Source organism: Marmota monax, unplaced genomic scaffold (assembly GCF_021218885.2).
Source record: "Marmota monax isolate L192 unplaced genomic scaffold, Marmota_monax_Labrador192_F-V1.1 WCK01_AAM20220418_F8-fsc00008, whole genome shotgun sequence".
NCBI lineage: Eukaryota > Metazoa > Chordata > Mammalia > Rodentia > Sciuridae > Marmota > Marmota monax.
Genome location: NW_026694432.1, coordinates 9,614,539 through 9,629,796, shown reverse-complemented (window position 1 = coordinate 9,629,796; position 15,258 = coordinate 9,614,539). Strand labels below are relative to the sequence as shown.

General features: G+C 36.2%; 1 protein-coding gene and 1 non-coding gene across 2 annotated transcripts in view; one reads left to right on the top strand and one right to left on the bottom strand.

Annotated features, from left to right (window-relative positions):
- Positions 1-15,258, top strand: part of Zmpste24 (zinc metallopeptidase STE24) — a 41,812-nt gene that overhangs the window by 18,996 nt on the left and 7,558 nt on the right. The window contains exons 6-7 of the mRNA XM_046468372.2: positions 402-543; positions 6,011-6,195. Coding sequence (XP_046324328.1) covers positions 402-543; positions 6,011-6,195 — 327 coding nt within the window. The remainder of the gene's footprint in view (positions 1-401; positions 544-6,010; positions 6,196-15,258) is intronic.
- Positions 13,048-13,154, bottom strand: LOC124075419 (U6 spliceosomal RNA). The gene has a single exon (XR_006846037.1). It is a non-coding gene; the product is annotated as a U6 spliceosomal RNA (small nuclear RNA).

The window sequence follows — 15,258 nt, the reverse complement described above, 5'->3', positions numbered from 1 at the left end:
AGTCTCTTGTGATGTTTGTTTAGCACAGACTTCAGGTGTATCTTGATTACTCTGAAAGGGAGAATTACTTGTTATGATTGGCTTATGATGTTCCAGCAATCACTAAAATAGTTTTGACAGGTCTGTTTATCACCACCCAGATGTTAGTCATGGTAAGTAGCATTATCTTCTTAAATAAAATTGACAGATATACTATATTATAAGACTACTACTTTGATTTAATTCCAATGAAACAGATATTAAGCTGTTACTGTTTGGGACTATTTGAATCTGGGAATACCAGAGTGTTTCCATTCTTAAGTTTGGGGTGGATGTAATTGTTTCAATATAATTGAATCAATATAATAATGAATAGTTTTTCTTTAAGAACATATTCATGGGTTATTCTGACCTATTTTCAGGTTCTAGTCACAATCTATGCTGATTATATTGCCCCCTTATTTGACAAATTCACACCTCTGCCTGAGGGAAAGCTTAAACAAGAAATTGAAGTAATGGCAAAGAATATTGACTTTCCTTTGACTAAGGTGTATGTTGTTGAAGGTAAGGCTACCTGAGGGTAAGGGTTTATTCAAGTGTTTTGTTTTGAGTACTCTATTCCTAAATTTTAATGAAAGAATGAACCAGCTTTTATTATTTTTTTGTTTTAATTTATTATTAAAGATTTTTTTTTAAGATTTTTAAGAATTAATGACATAGTTCAGGGATAAAAACTGGGGTTTTGATGCCAAATCCTGCTCCTGACTGCAGCTGTGTTTGGTGAGCTTTATAGTATTGTTTCTAATCTTTGAGGCCTTTTTTACTTTCTGGTATATTGTATATTAGACTGATTTATTGTCTTATCTACTTAGCTCCTTTAAGTAATTGAGTTGGACTCTTTTATAGTCAAATTCCATTTAGCAATAGTAAAACTGTAAAACAATAGTAAACAATAGTAAAGCTGTAAAATAAAACATTTGTTTTGTTTCTTCCAGTATTCTGAAGGACTCTGTTTAACCTGTGGGTTACCAAAACTATAAGTACTTTTGGGTAACTCAGATTAGTTATACTCTGCTTTTCTGATGATTGCCTTTGAGAGTTAAGCCATTTGCTTGTGTAAGACTACTAAAGTCTCAAGGAAGCCTACAAAGATGGAAAGAAAAACTGTTTTGTGTAATATCATGATTTTCATAATCTATAAATTAAAATCCTTTTAAATGAGCTGGGCGTGGTTGCGATATGGCTATAGCTTGGAGGCTGAGGCAGGAAGATCGAAAGTTCAAAGCCCTTTATACACAATGGAGAATTACTCAGCACTAAAAAAATGACAAAATCATGGCCTTTGCAGGGAAATGGATGACATTAGAGCAGATTATGCTAAGTGAAGCTAGCCAATCCCTAAAAAACAAATGCCAAATATCTTCTTTGATATAAGGAGGGCAACTCAGAACAGAGCAGGGAGGAAGAGCATGAGAAGAAGATTACCATTAAACAGAGGGAGAGGTGGGAGGGAAAGGGAGAGAGAAGGGAAATTGCATGGAAATGGAAGGAGACCCTCATTGTTATACAAAATTACATATAAGAGGAAGTGAGGGGAAAGGGAAAAAAAAAAGAGAGAGAAATGAATTACAGTAGATGGGGTAGAGAGAGAAGATGGGAGGGGAGGGGAGGGGGGATAGTAGAGGATAGGAAAGGCAACAGAACACAACAGACACTAGTATGGCAGTATGTAAAAATGTGGATGTGTAACCAATGTGATTCTGCAATCTGTATACGGGGTAAAAATGGGAGTTCATAACCCACTTGAATCAAATGTATGAAATATAATATGTCAAGAGCTTTGTAATGTTTTGAACAACTAATAAAAAAAAAAAAGAAAGTTCAAAGCCCACCTCAGCAGCAGCAAGGCACTAAGCAATTCAGTGAGATCTTGTCTCTAAATAAAATACAAAATAGGGCTTGGGATGTGGCTCAGTGGTCGAGTGCCCCTGAGTTCAATCCCTGGTACAAAAAAAAAAAAAAAAAATCCATTTAAATGAATATAACTGATTTTTCTTCTGTAACTTATCAGCTATGGGATCTTAGAGCCTCACCCCTCTGGGTTTTAGTTGTGTTTTCACTACAGTTTGGCAAATATTTTCTGGAAAAAGCTAGATAGTAAATATTTAAGGTTTTGTAGGTTACCTGGTCTCTGTTGCAACTATTCATCTCTGTCATTACAGTGTAAAAGCAGCCATAGACAACGCATAAGCACAAAAACATGGCTGTATTCTAGTAAAACTTCGTAAAAATACCGCAGGTTGGTTTTGGTCTGTAAGCCATAGTTTGCTGATGCTTGCTATAAACAGAAATGTCACTAGTGAGAAGTAGTTATGTTAGGTAAAGGCATAGAAACTGAGAAGCAGTTGCAGAAGGAGAGAACAAAGATGGATCAACTGAAAAGAATGAATTTAATAACAACTGGAAAAGTATAAAAGTCTCAGACATTTAGTGGCTTCTGAGACTTATAGTTCACTAAGGACACATTAGAACAGTTTTAAGATTCTGTGAGGAAATAGTAGTAGAATAAACCAATTTATACTTCTTTAGCCTCCAGAATCACCACATTTTTAGGTAATATTCAACCAGTAACACATTAATCACTATAGTAGAACAATTTCTAAGGAGCTTTTATTGAAGTGATCCCTAAGTTGCTGATCCCTTAAGTTGTGAGCAGGTAATATAAAATAATAGGTAATAATATAACAGTAAAGGTAATCAATAAAATGTGATATGTACATATATAGATATCACATCAATGGCATTTCTATTTTAGATGAAATATGGAAGGCTTTCTGAAGGGTTATGGTATAAGCTGGGACTTTATTGAAAATCAAGGTTTGAGTAGGGCAGCAGTTGCATTTTTGAAGTCAGGCTGTGGAATCAGTAGGCTTAGTTTTGAATTCTAGCTATATTGTGAATTTCCTGTGTGACTTTGGACAACTTAACTTTTGCCAAATAGTAGTTTCCTTATCAACTGCATGTTTTTTATTGTTGTTAACAATAGTAACATTCCTCAAAATATTTTGAATGAATGAATATTGTTACTAACAATACAAGACACATTAAAGACTTATTAGTCTGGTAGGGATATTATAGTGAAAAACTGAGAATCCTACTCTTAAAAAAAATATCAGATAGCCATGCATGGTGACACATTCCTGTAATCCCCACAATTCAGTAGACTGAAGCAGGAGAATCACAAGTTTGAGGTCAGACTCAGCAATTTAGCAAGACACTAAGCAACTTAGCAAGACCCTGTCTCAAAATAAAAAGGGCTGGGATTTAACACCCCTGGGTTCAAGCCTCAGTAACCAAAAAAAAAAAAAAAAAGAAGCAAATGCTGTGCAGAGAATTAAATTAGTATCATGTGATGAAGGATAACTGTAGATATTTTGGATTGGAGAAGACCTTGCTGAGCAAGTGCCTATTAAGCTGAGACCTAAAGGTAGGGACCATTCACACTGAGCAATGGGAAGACCTTCTCAAGCTTGCCTTTTTTAGGCACCATGAAAACGTCCAGTGTGGCTACAGCAAAATAGGACAGTATTATCAGGTAACCTCTGAGACTTAGGCAAGAGTCAGACCACATAAATCTATGTAGTCAAGGTAAAGAGTTTAGAGTTTATTTTAAGTTCAATGGGAAAAACAATCAAACTATGTTGGGCTGCTGTAAGGAGAATACATTGTAGGAAGAGAAAGAGTGGAAACGGAGAGAGCAGTTAGGAGATTGTTGCATTAGAAGTATGAGACCAGAATAGTAACACAGTTTTTCAGAGCCTGATTTCCTATATTATTGACAAAATTGGACTATATGTTTGACTCTTAACATTCAGGCTACCAAACCAAAAAGTGACATAAAATGCAATAAGTAAATAAATAAATACTACCATTTATCAAAGCTTTATTATATTCTAAACATACTGTCAAGTACTTTACATTAGAAATATTGAATAGTTTCAAAATCCACATTTTCTGTTTAAGAGATCTCTCATATCTTCTTTTTTTTTTTTTTAAAGAATATTTTTTGAGAGAGGGGAGAGAGAGAGAGAGAACTTTTTAATATTTATTTTTAAGTTTTTCGGTGGACACAACATCTTTATTTTATGTGGTGCTAAGGATCGAACCCAGCGCCCCGCGCATGCCAGGCAAGCGCGTTATCGGTTGAGCCACATCCCCAGCCCCTGTCATATCTTCTTTTAAAGGAAGGCATGTAAGGTGCTATGGTGCACACCTGTAATTCCATTTATTTGGGAGGTTGAGACAGGAGGATCTCAAGTTTGAGGCCAGTTTGGTCAACTTGGCAAGACCCTGTCTCAAAATAAAATTTAGGAAAAGGGATGTGGCTAGTGATGTAGCTCCGTGGCAAAGTGCTTACCTAGCATGTGCAGGAACCCAGGTTCCATCCCCAGCACCTCAATAAAATACAAATAAAAATAGCCAGGCTTGGTGGTACACAAATATAATCCCAGTGACTTGGGAGACTTGAGGCAGGAGAATCATAAGTTTGAGGCCAGCTTCAGGTACTTAGCAAGACCCTCCCTCAAAATGCAGAATTAAAAGGACCAGGACTGGGAATTCAGTGCTAAAGTAGCCCTGAATTCAATCCCCAGTACCACAAAAAAAAAAAAAAACGACGACAACTATTTCATGAGGTAGATATTAATCTCACTTCATAAATAGGAAACTAAAGCTTAAAGAAAGTTTCCTAAATTTATATGACAGAGCCAGGATTGAGCCCAAAGTCTATAACTCTTATCTACTATACTCATGGCACATTGAAAAATATTTGCAAATTAAAGAATACATAAAAAAGAAACTAAAAATTGACCATAGTTTGGTTGCTATTAGTTACTGTTAAAAATTTAGGTATGGCCGGTATGGTGGTGCATGCCTATAATCTCAGCAGTTTGGGAGGCTGAGGCAGGAGGATTGCAAGTTCCAAGCCAGCCTCAGCAAAAGTAGCTCAGTGAGATCCTGTCTCTAAATAAAATACAAAAAAAGGCTGGGGATGTGGCTCAGTGGTTGAGTGCTCCTGAGTTCAATTCCTGGTACCAAAAAAAAAAAAAAAAAAAAAAATTTAGGTGTGTTTTCTTGTAATCTTTGCTGTTGTTGTTGTTTTTGTGGTGCTGGGAATTGAACCCAGGGCCTTGTGCATGCAAGGCAGGCCTTCTACCAGCTGAGCTATACCCCCCATCCCTTTCTTCTAGTATTTGTAAAAATAATTATGGAAGCAAGTGTTCTATTTTAAAAGATTTAGAAAAGAGAAAAGTAAAAAAGAGGAAACAAAAATCCATAATTCTGGAAGCTAGTGATAAACACTTCAGTATTTTAGTACATTTCTTTTTTCTTTTTTTTTTTTTTTTTTAAGAGAGAGTGAGAGACAGATGGAGAGAGAGAGAGAATTTTTTTTAATATTTATTTTTTAGTTTTCGGCGGACACAACATCTTTGTTTGTATGTGGTGCTGAGGATCGAACCCGGGCCACACGCATGCCAGGCGAGCACGCTACCGCTTGAGCCACATCCCCAGCCCCAGTACATTTCTTCATAAGCTTTTTTTAATGCTTTTTATTGTTTATGCTTTTCATTTACATATTTTTTTCTTGACAATACTGGAATCTTATATATGTGAAGTTTTGTATACTTCATAATACATTGGTTAGGTGTTTCTTGTTAAAATTCTTTGAAAGTATAATTTTTTTCTGGCTGCTTAAAATACCATTTCATAGCTTTACCATCATTAATCATTCCACAACTATTGGATATTTAGAATTATTTTACTTATAAAACTGTGATGAATATAAATATTTGTGTCAGGAATGCAGGGAAACAGTCCACTGCTGGTGGTGATTTTCATTGATACAATTCTTCAGGTGTTAAACAATTTGAAAATGATATGTCCTTTTTAGTAGTTCAGTTTTGTAGGAATCTCTCCAATGGACCCCAAACTTTTTAATTATATTCCATGCTTTGAACTGTCTTTTCCTTAGGATCTAAACGCTCTTCCCACAGCAATGCTTATTTTTATGGCTTCTTCAAGAACAAGCGAATAGTTTTGTTTGACACTCTACTAGAAGAGTACTCTGTACTAAACAAAGACATCCAGGAGGAGTCTGGCATGGAACCCCGCAATGATGGAGAAGGGGACAGTGAAGAAATAAAAGCTAAAGTTAAAGTGAGTTCTTATTTTCCTAAGAGACTGTGCCTTAGTTTGTATACACAGTGCCTTGACAACTCAAAATGACACCAGTTTCTATGCAGTGAGTGTTGGATTCAAGGAGACTACCAAATAAAAAAATACTATGGCTTTTTTATAGTGCTGGTATTTGGGAGAGATTACTACTATAATTATATGCTAACTACCTTGCAGGCTTTTACAGATCATAAATATATGTATATGGCTTCTTCTTCAAGAACATCAAATAGTTTTCTTTGACACTCTACTATTTACAATTAAAGAATTTCCACAGGGAAGATAAAGAGAAGGTAAACATCTAATTTTTAGGTTCATTGAGACAGCAGTTATAGGCTTGGGCACCCCAGAGACAATTTGAGTCCTGTTTCTGCTTTTAGTAGATGTGTGTCCTTGATTACATTACATAATTTAGCCAGTTTCATTGTTTAACATGTATTTATGAAACGTGTACTGTGTGCTAAAGTTATTTTGCTTCTCATTAGGAGTACAAAAGCAAAGAGGCAGACTTTCAAAAGCTTATAATCTAAAGGGGATATGGTCACATAAGCACACCACAGTGTTGTGTTGCTACTGGGGAGCTTGGATTCTAGGGAACAAAAGAGAAAAACATTTCTTAAATCTAACCTGAGAAAGTTGCTTCTGGATCTTTTTCCTCAATGAGGTCCCCTGATGCTGACTCATAAAATTTACCAACACTAAAGGAGGAAAAGGGACAATGATAAGAAGTAATACAAATTTCATCAGAAGCAGTCCCAAGTATTTTGATGTGTAATTGAATGTGCCCCTGGCTTTGGTGTCATTACAGAGATGATTTTAGATCCCTATTTCCTTACCAACTGTGTAACTCTGGGCAAGTAAGTTAATACCTCTGAGTCTGATTTCTTAACCGAAAGATCAGCAGGATTTCTCTCAACCTTGGCACTACTGACATTTTGTGACAGATCATTTTTTTTTTTTTTTGTGGAAGGTATCATATGCATTGTAGGACATTCAACAACATCAATGGCCTCTCCCCATAGGCTAGTGACCTCATGTCCCCCCAAGTTATAAAAACCAAAAATGTCTCTGAATAATCACCAAATATCCCTGGGGTTGGAGTCAGGATGCAAGATCCTGTGGTTGGGACATACTGAACTAAAGATACTTAACTTTTAGGGTTGTAATTATGTGAAAAAGCTGTACACATACGGCGTGGTGGCGCATTTTAGGAGGCTGAGGATCATGAGTTCAAAGCCAGACTCAGTGAATTAGCGATGCGCAGTTCAGTGTGACCTTGACTCTAAATAAATACAAAATAGGGCTGGGAATGTGACTCAGTGGTCGAGTGCCCCTGAGTTTAATCCCCAGTACACCACCCCCCCCCCAAAAAAAAAAGTAAGATTGGTATACATTTTTACTACCAAAAAATATTATCATTTGAGCATCTGCTTTGACCCTAAATCGGTGACCTAGTAGCCAGGTGTAATGATGCACACCTGTAATTCCAGTGATTTGGGAGACAGGAGGATCTCAGGTTCAACCTGCCTGGGCAACTTCTCAAGACCCTGTATCAAAGTAAAATAGTAAAATTAAGTGCTGGCTTGTAGCTTAAAGGTAGAACACTCTTGGGTTCAATCCTTAATACTGCAAAAAAAAAAAAAAAAAAAAAAAAGGACAAGACTTAGTTAAGTGCCTAGCCTGTTATAAATATGTAGATGAAACAAAATTCTGTGAAAGGATTAGATAGCATTGTTAGAGGGTTAATACCTTTGATTATGTTTGTTTTTTAGGATATTAGAATAAAAGCCACTTTGGTCTGACCTAGTATCATATGATTTTAAGCAGAGAAGAGATCTTCAGGTCATTTTATGAGTAGGAAAATTGAAATCCAGAAAGGGTACTCAGTAACAACACTAAAGAATCATGCAGGTTCAGGGCTGAGGCTATAGCTCAGTGGCAGAGTGCTTTCCTAGCATGTGTGAGACACTGGGTTCGATCCTTAGCACCACATAAAAATAAATAAAACAAAGGTATTCTGTTCATCTACAACTACAAATAAAAAAGAGAGAGAGAAGAATCATGCATGTCCAGCATATCAATTGCTTAAGAGGCATCCACATGCAGGGGATGATTACATCATACTTAAACCTAGTCATTAGCTAGTGTTCAGTGATCATAAGCAGTGCAATGAAAAAACAGACCTTTATTTTATGTATTTATTTGTGGTACTGGGAATTGAACCCAGGGGCACTTTACCACCAAGTTACATCCCTGGCCTTTTTTTTTTTTTTTCTTTCTCTTTTAAGACGGGATTTTTCTAAGTTGCAGAGGCTGGCCTCAAACTTGAAATCCTCCTGTCTCAGCCTCCTGAGTCACTGGGATTTCAGGCATGCACCACCATACCCAGCCTATTAGACCTTTAATGTCTGCAGGCACAGTTTTATTTGCTGTGGGGTTGTTTGAAGTGTGTTGAATGGAATTTGACTTCTTTTGCTGGCTTCTTGAAGAGGCTGCTTTATTTCATTGATTTAACTGTAAATGTTTTAACATCTGTCCTCAAGTTACTTGACAATATACATTAGATATAGTCTCACCCTAATTATAACAGGGGAGAGAAATAGACTATAAGGCAGTGTGTGATAAATATCATGAATGGCTGAAAGAGTGTGACTTTTAGATAGCCAGGTAAGAATGCAAATTCCAGTGGTCAAACAGGTTTCTGAGAAAGAGGATATGTGAAGGAGACCGAATTTTAATTTGGGGATGGGGCTTTTCAAGGTAAGGAGCAAAGAAAGCTGTAGAGATAAAACACCTAACTGCTGTTCTGAAACTAATGATTAATGGATTTGTGTAGATGGAGATAGAAAGGTAGACCAAGACTAGTTTATAGAATGGTCAATACATCAAGTGGTTGTTTCCTGTGACCTGGAAAGTATAGATTGATTTGGGTAGAAGCCAATGCTTGTTTTAGGAAGATTAAAATTTGGTGGTAGCACATAAGAGAAAGCAAAGATTTCTTTCTTTCAGAGGCAGGGAGACTTTTAGGGCCTACTGCATCAGGATAAGCATGAAATAATAAGGTTCTACGCTAGAATTCAAAGTCAGAAAAAGTGCAAGAATCATAATAAAGGATGGATTTAAAGTACTTGTGATTGATATTAGGGGAGTGAAAAGGGTTAAAAATTGACTCGATCATTAACTATATTGCTTTCCATTGTGAGTAACTGATGAGATGGTTTTAGGAAGTTTACTAATAATATAAATTTGAATAGTTATGTATTTATTAATGTACACAAGGAAGAGATGAAATTAGCATGTCGAGATCATAATTTCATGTATATTACTGCTAAGTTTTATAAAGGAAATTGGTTTAAGGAGAGATTAAGTAAATAGGTGGAGAATACACAAATGTGGCAAAAGTTTAGGAAACTGATTTATTCAGCACCTGCTACTTATGGCCTACTGTGTACGGGGGATACAATATGGACAATCCCCTTCCTATGTGGAAAGGGATACAATGACAGTTTTAAACCTGAATGATTAGAGAAGATAAAGGTTTTGTTTTTGTTTTTGTTTTTGGTGTATGTGTGCGTGTGTGTGTGTGTGTGTGTGTGTGTGTGTGAGAGAGAGAGAGAGAGAGATATTGATTGATTGATTCTTGGAATGGAAGCCAGCACTTCACACATGCTAGGCAAATACTCCATCACTGAACTACATCCCTAGCCCAAGCATTTTATTTTTAACAGAAGTTTTAAAGAAAACTAATGTTATCTAAAATATTTCCTTTTAGAGATAATTTCTATTAACATTTTGATAAATGCCTACATTTTAAGAGATATCTATGAAACTTACTCTCTGGAATTTTACCTTTCACAAGACAAATGGAATAATTGGAACAATGTGTCTCAAGAAAGCAAGTGCTAGGGTTATGTTGAAGTCCCAGCTGATAAATGTAATAAAAAGGACACATACTCCAGAGAGGTAGGCTTTATCCAGTAAGATGTTTTCATTTCTCAGCCTCCTTTTCTTCATTTCTACAGTGAAGATAATACTTGCCTTCTTACCCAGCTTAGTGTTGCCTCAAATGAGGCAGCATATGAGTTTTATAAAAAGAAAAGTACTATGGAAAAATAAAAAATGGGTCATACTTATTTCTGTTCTTTTATGTAAATTAGTATAGGAAGAAAAGATAATCCAGTTCTGTCTGAGAATCTACCACAAATCAGGTCTCTTTTCTTTGGAAAGTGATCCTTGTTTAAAGCTCATTTCATTCCATATCAGCATAGCTTTGAATGTGACTCCCACACTGTTCTAAATAGCTTTTAAAATCCAATATCAGACCAAGAGACAACTGCCTAATGGAAAACTATCTAATAGATAATTGGTTGTTTTGTAAAAGAACTCAAAATTCACACTGGAAAGCAGGTGACTGGTATGAACAGAAACCTAAGGACCATGTTACCTGGTGATTGAACCTAAGGACACTTTAACACTGAGCTATACATCCCCAGACCTTTTTTGTTTGTTTGTTTGTTCTGGGGAGAGTACTGGAAATTGAATCCAGAGGTGCTGAGTTAACCACTGAGCTTAACCATTGAGCCACATCCCCAGCCCTTGTTATTTTTTTGAGATATATGCTCACTAGGTTGCTTAGGGCCTCCTTAAGTGGCCTTGAACTTGCAATCCTCCTGCCTCAGCCTTCAAAGTCATTATTAGGTTTTATAAACATTATACTTCATCATTTATATGCTCTATCATTTGTTTTTTAGTTCAGTAATAATTTCCAAACATTTACATATGTGCCACTAAAATTGTTTATTTTTTCTGACTGATGCACGATGAATAATTTACTTTTGACTTCATATTTTGTGTAAAAGTTGAAAACATAGCCAGGCAAGGTGGTACATGCCTATAATCCCAGCAACTCAGGAAGTTGAGGCAGAAGGATCACAAGTTTAAAGTCAGCCTCAGCAAAAAGCAATTCAGTGAGACACTGTCTCTAAATAAAAAACAAAATAGGGCTGGGAATGTGACTCAGTGGTCAAGTGCCTCTAAGTTCAATCTCCCAAAAAAGTCGAAAATACAAGCCTTTGGCATCAGACTACTTGGCTTCAAATCCCAAATTTTCCACTTTTTGGCTATACAGTTATAATCAAAATAGTTATTTTCTCTGGCTAGATTTTTTTTTTTCATCTGTGGGATATAAGTGGGAATAACAAGAGTACGTATCTTGTATAGTGGTTGTGATATATAAGATAAGTATGCAGTACACAGGCCTGGTATATGGTTACTGTTTAATAAATGTTAGTAACTTTTGTTTTTATTTTTAAAAATCTTATATATGTGCTAAAAAAAGATAAATGTATGTGTGTGTATGCACATACATACAGACGTGATTGTCTTTTTACATAATATTGATTTGCGAAGTTACATGAAATTAAGAGAAGCAGAGCTTCAATAAATTTTTTTCATAAATTTTAATATTAGTTTTACCTTATTAAAATAATGCAAGGTTATTGCTTAAAATTTCAAAACACAAAAAAAGCTTATGAAATTTAGCAGTTTTATGTTCCTTCCTTTCCTGTGTGCCTCCACCGCCAAGTCCCCTCTCTCATAGATTTCAGTTTTAGTTGCTGCTTTAGACATTTATTTGCACATTTCTTTTTTTCCTTTTCTTTCTTTTTTTCTTTTGTAACGCACCATACCACTGAGCTACATCCCCAGCCCTTTTCATTTTGAGGCACGGTCTTGCTAAATTGCTCAATCTGGCCTCAATCTTGTGATCCTCCTGCCTCAGCCTTCCAAATAGCTATAATTGCTGGTGTGCACCCCACTGTACCAGGCTTCATTTACCCATTTCTATGTCTGAGTGATATATGTATGTTATTGACTGTTGTCACTATTGACTTTCTATTATGATAAATGAGGATTTATCTCTCTTGTCCTAACATCTATTTTGCCTTCCCCCAATTCTTCCAATATAATTATTACAATTCTAGTTTTTATCAATATTCAGTATTTACATTATTGTACCTATGCAATTATTATTCACTACTGAGCATACCTAACCTTTTTTCCATCCTGGTTAATAATTAACTTTTATATGTGCTTAAATTTTTTGTATCTTTTGTTTAATTGTTCTCATAGCTTCCAGTGTTTCTCAGAATAATTTTCTCCAAGGTTAGTTGCATCCAGTTTTACTTTTAGTTACCCTCATCCCTCAAAACACCCTAAGAGAGATCTCTGTGCCATTTCTTCTCTGAAGTCCTGTTGTACATCTCTGTGTTAGACTCCCTTGGTCATCCTTGTTTCTAGGTTGGAACCCGTGTTGATTTATTTTCTTCTCTTGGTGCCTACATCCTATACCAGTTTGATTTCATGAAAAAGCTGATGATGGAAGTCCTCACAGACTGTCTTTGAGTCACCTGGTTCAAATCAGGTTGGAGTACCCTCTGTGTCTGCTATCTAGTCATCATTCTGGTATTGTTCTTTCTTTCACTTCTTTTCTGTGCTGATCTCCTGTGTTCTCTAATGCCTGGCTTTGTGTACTTGACTCCCTCATTTTGGTAGAGACAGGTTGCATAGTAGGTAAAGTTTTTGGATTTGTGCCTCGAATGGCTTCATTTTTTTGTCATACTTGCTTGCTGCTTTAACTGGATTATACATTTCTACATTGGAAATACTTTTCCTTCAGGATTGTGAAGGCATTGTTCCATTGCCTGCTTGATTCCAGCATTGCTGATTCATTTTCTAAAGCCACTCTATTACTGATCCTGAGTATGTCACTTGCATTTTCTTCCTCTATTGTTGGACCCTTTCTGTTGATTTTGTTTTATTTATTTATTTTTTATTTTAAATATGGAACGCTTCATGAATTTGCGTGTCATCCTTGCGCAGGGGCCATGCTAATCTTCTTGGTATCGTTCCAATTTTAGTATATGTGCTGCCAAAGTGAGCACTTTCTGTTGATTTTAATCCATCATGTTGGGTATATGCATTGCCCCTCTTTAACCTGGAAATCAAGATCTTTGGTTCTAGCAATTTCCTGGAATTATTTTATTGATTTCTTTTCCTCCTTTTTTCTGTTCTCTCTTTTCAGAGCTCCTGTTATTTGAGTGAATTTTCCTGTGTTTTCTTTCTTGTTTTCTATTTCTTAATCTCTTTGTTGTACTTTTTGGGTGATTTCTTATCTTCCAATCTTTCTTTTAAGCTTTGATTTGTAAGAATTTCCCATTGTTTTAGCATTCTCTGTTTTTTCCCCTGGGTGCAGTATCTTATCTTTTTAAACTTTACATAAATTCTGTTTATTCCTTTTTTTTCCCCCCTGGATTTGATCTTCCATCTTAACAGCCTACCTCATTTATCTGCTTGATTTTGGTTATATGCTTCTTAGTTAGAAAATTAGACTAAAAACCAGATTGTAATTTCTGTCCCTGTAGGTGATGCTTATCATCTTTGAGCTTCTCTATAAGGTGTCCTGAGTGAAATTTGGTGGGCAAATACTGGTGTTCAAATTGTTAGTTCTGTTCTGTGGGATGACTAGAATTCACAGTAGATATTCTTCAGTCTTTTGTCTGGAGGATCTGTGCTGGGAGCTGAGTGTGCAGAGAGGACTGGGGTGAGAGAAGGAGTCCTCAGTGTTCTTCCTGCATAATAGTAGATGAACAGACACATGGCATGTTGCTAGTGTACCTGACCCTCAGCTATTTTGAACTGCAATTGAAAGGGTCTCTTCTTTTGCCCTTTCTAGAAAGATTAAACTTTTAGGCTTCTACCCTGATGAAGGAGAAGCACTTGCCTATTGATACGGAGTTGGAGAGGGAATCTGGAGCTTTACTCATTTCTCAAAAGTCTCTTACCAAGACTTCTTGCCAGCTCCTCTTCCCCCCAGTTCCAGAGGTACCTGGTGCTGTTTTTCCCCAAGACTTTTGAAGATTCAGCAGTGTAAATCAGAATTGGTTCTCCATTTTTTCCACTGCTGGCTTATGAGTCAGCTTTCTTTGGTCCCCTTAGTCAGTTATCATTTGTCCATCTGTTTTCCTGCCTTCTAAATATTGTTGCTGTTTTCCGTTTCAACCCCCCCACACACACACCACCACCTGGTTTTATATCTTTTTAAAACTAAAAATTTTTTAAATTAAAAAAAAAAAATCACCTGCTGGGCACAGTGGTTGACCTGTAATCCCAGCAGCTCAGGAGGGTGAAGCAGGAGGACCATGAATGAGTTCAAAGCCAGCCTCAGCAAAAAGTGGGGTGCTAAGCAATTCAGTGTGACCCTGTCTCTAAATAAAATTCAAAAAAAGGGCTAGGGATGTGGCTCAGTGGTTGAGTACCCCTGAGTTTAATCCCTAGTACCAAAAAATAATAATAATAATAAAAATAAGAAAGAACTACTGCTAATATTTTGCTGTACTTTGTTTCCTGATTTCTTCAACCAATACACCATTTTCACGTCAGAACATAATCTTTGAAAATATTTCTAATTTATATATATGTGTATATATATATGTCTGTTATTTAATTGTATTTGTCTTGAGCAATTTCTCATGTCAGAATGTAAACTTTGAAAACAATTTCAAATGGGATTATCATTAGCTGTCATGACTATTATGACTTACTTAAATATTGTCTTACTGATAAAGATTTATTTTTCCAGTTTTTCTCTCCCCTAATCTAAATTACTGTAGATTAAGTAAAATTAGAAAATATCTGTTTTGTTTGGATTCTATCTTCAGTGCTTAACCCAGTGTCTCACTAGAGCAGTGATTCAGGGAATATTTTGTTAAGCAAATGAACTGTTTTGCACAGAAGTCTGATTGTTTGTTTCTTTCAGTGCTGGGGATAACCCAGGGCCTTGTGAATGCTAGGCAAGTGCTGTACTACTGAACTACATCTCAGGCTCCTTCCTGTTTCCACTGTGTTTAGTTTTTTTTTTTGGACACGGTACCTTTATTTTATTTATTTATTTTTATGTGGTGCTGAAGATTGAACCCAAAGCCTTGCACATGCTAGGTGAGCATTCTACTGCTGAGCTACAACCCCAGCCCCTGGTTTGGGTTTTTT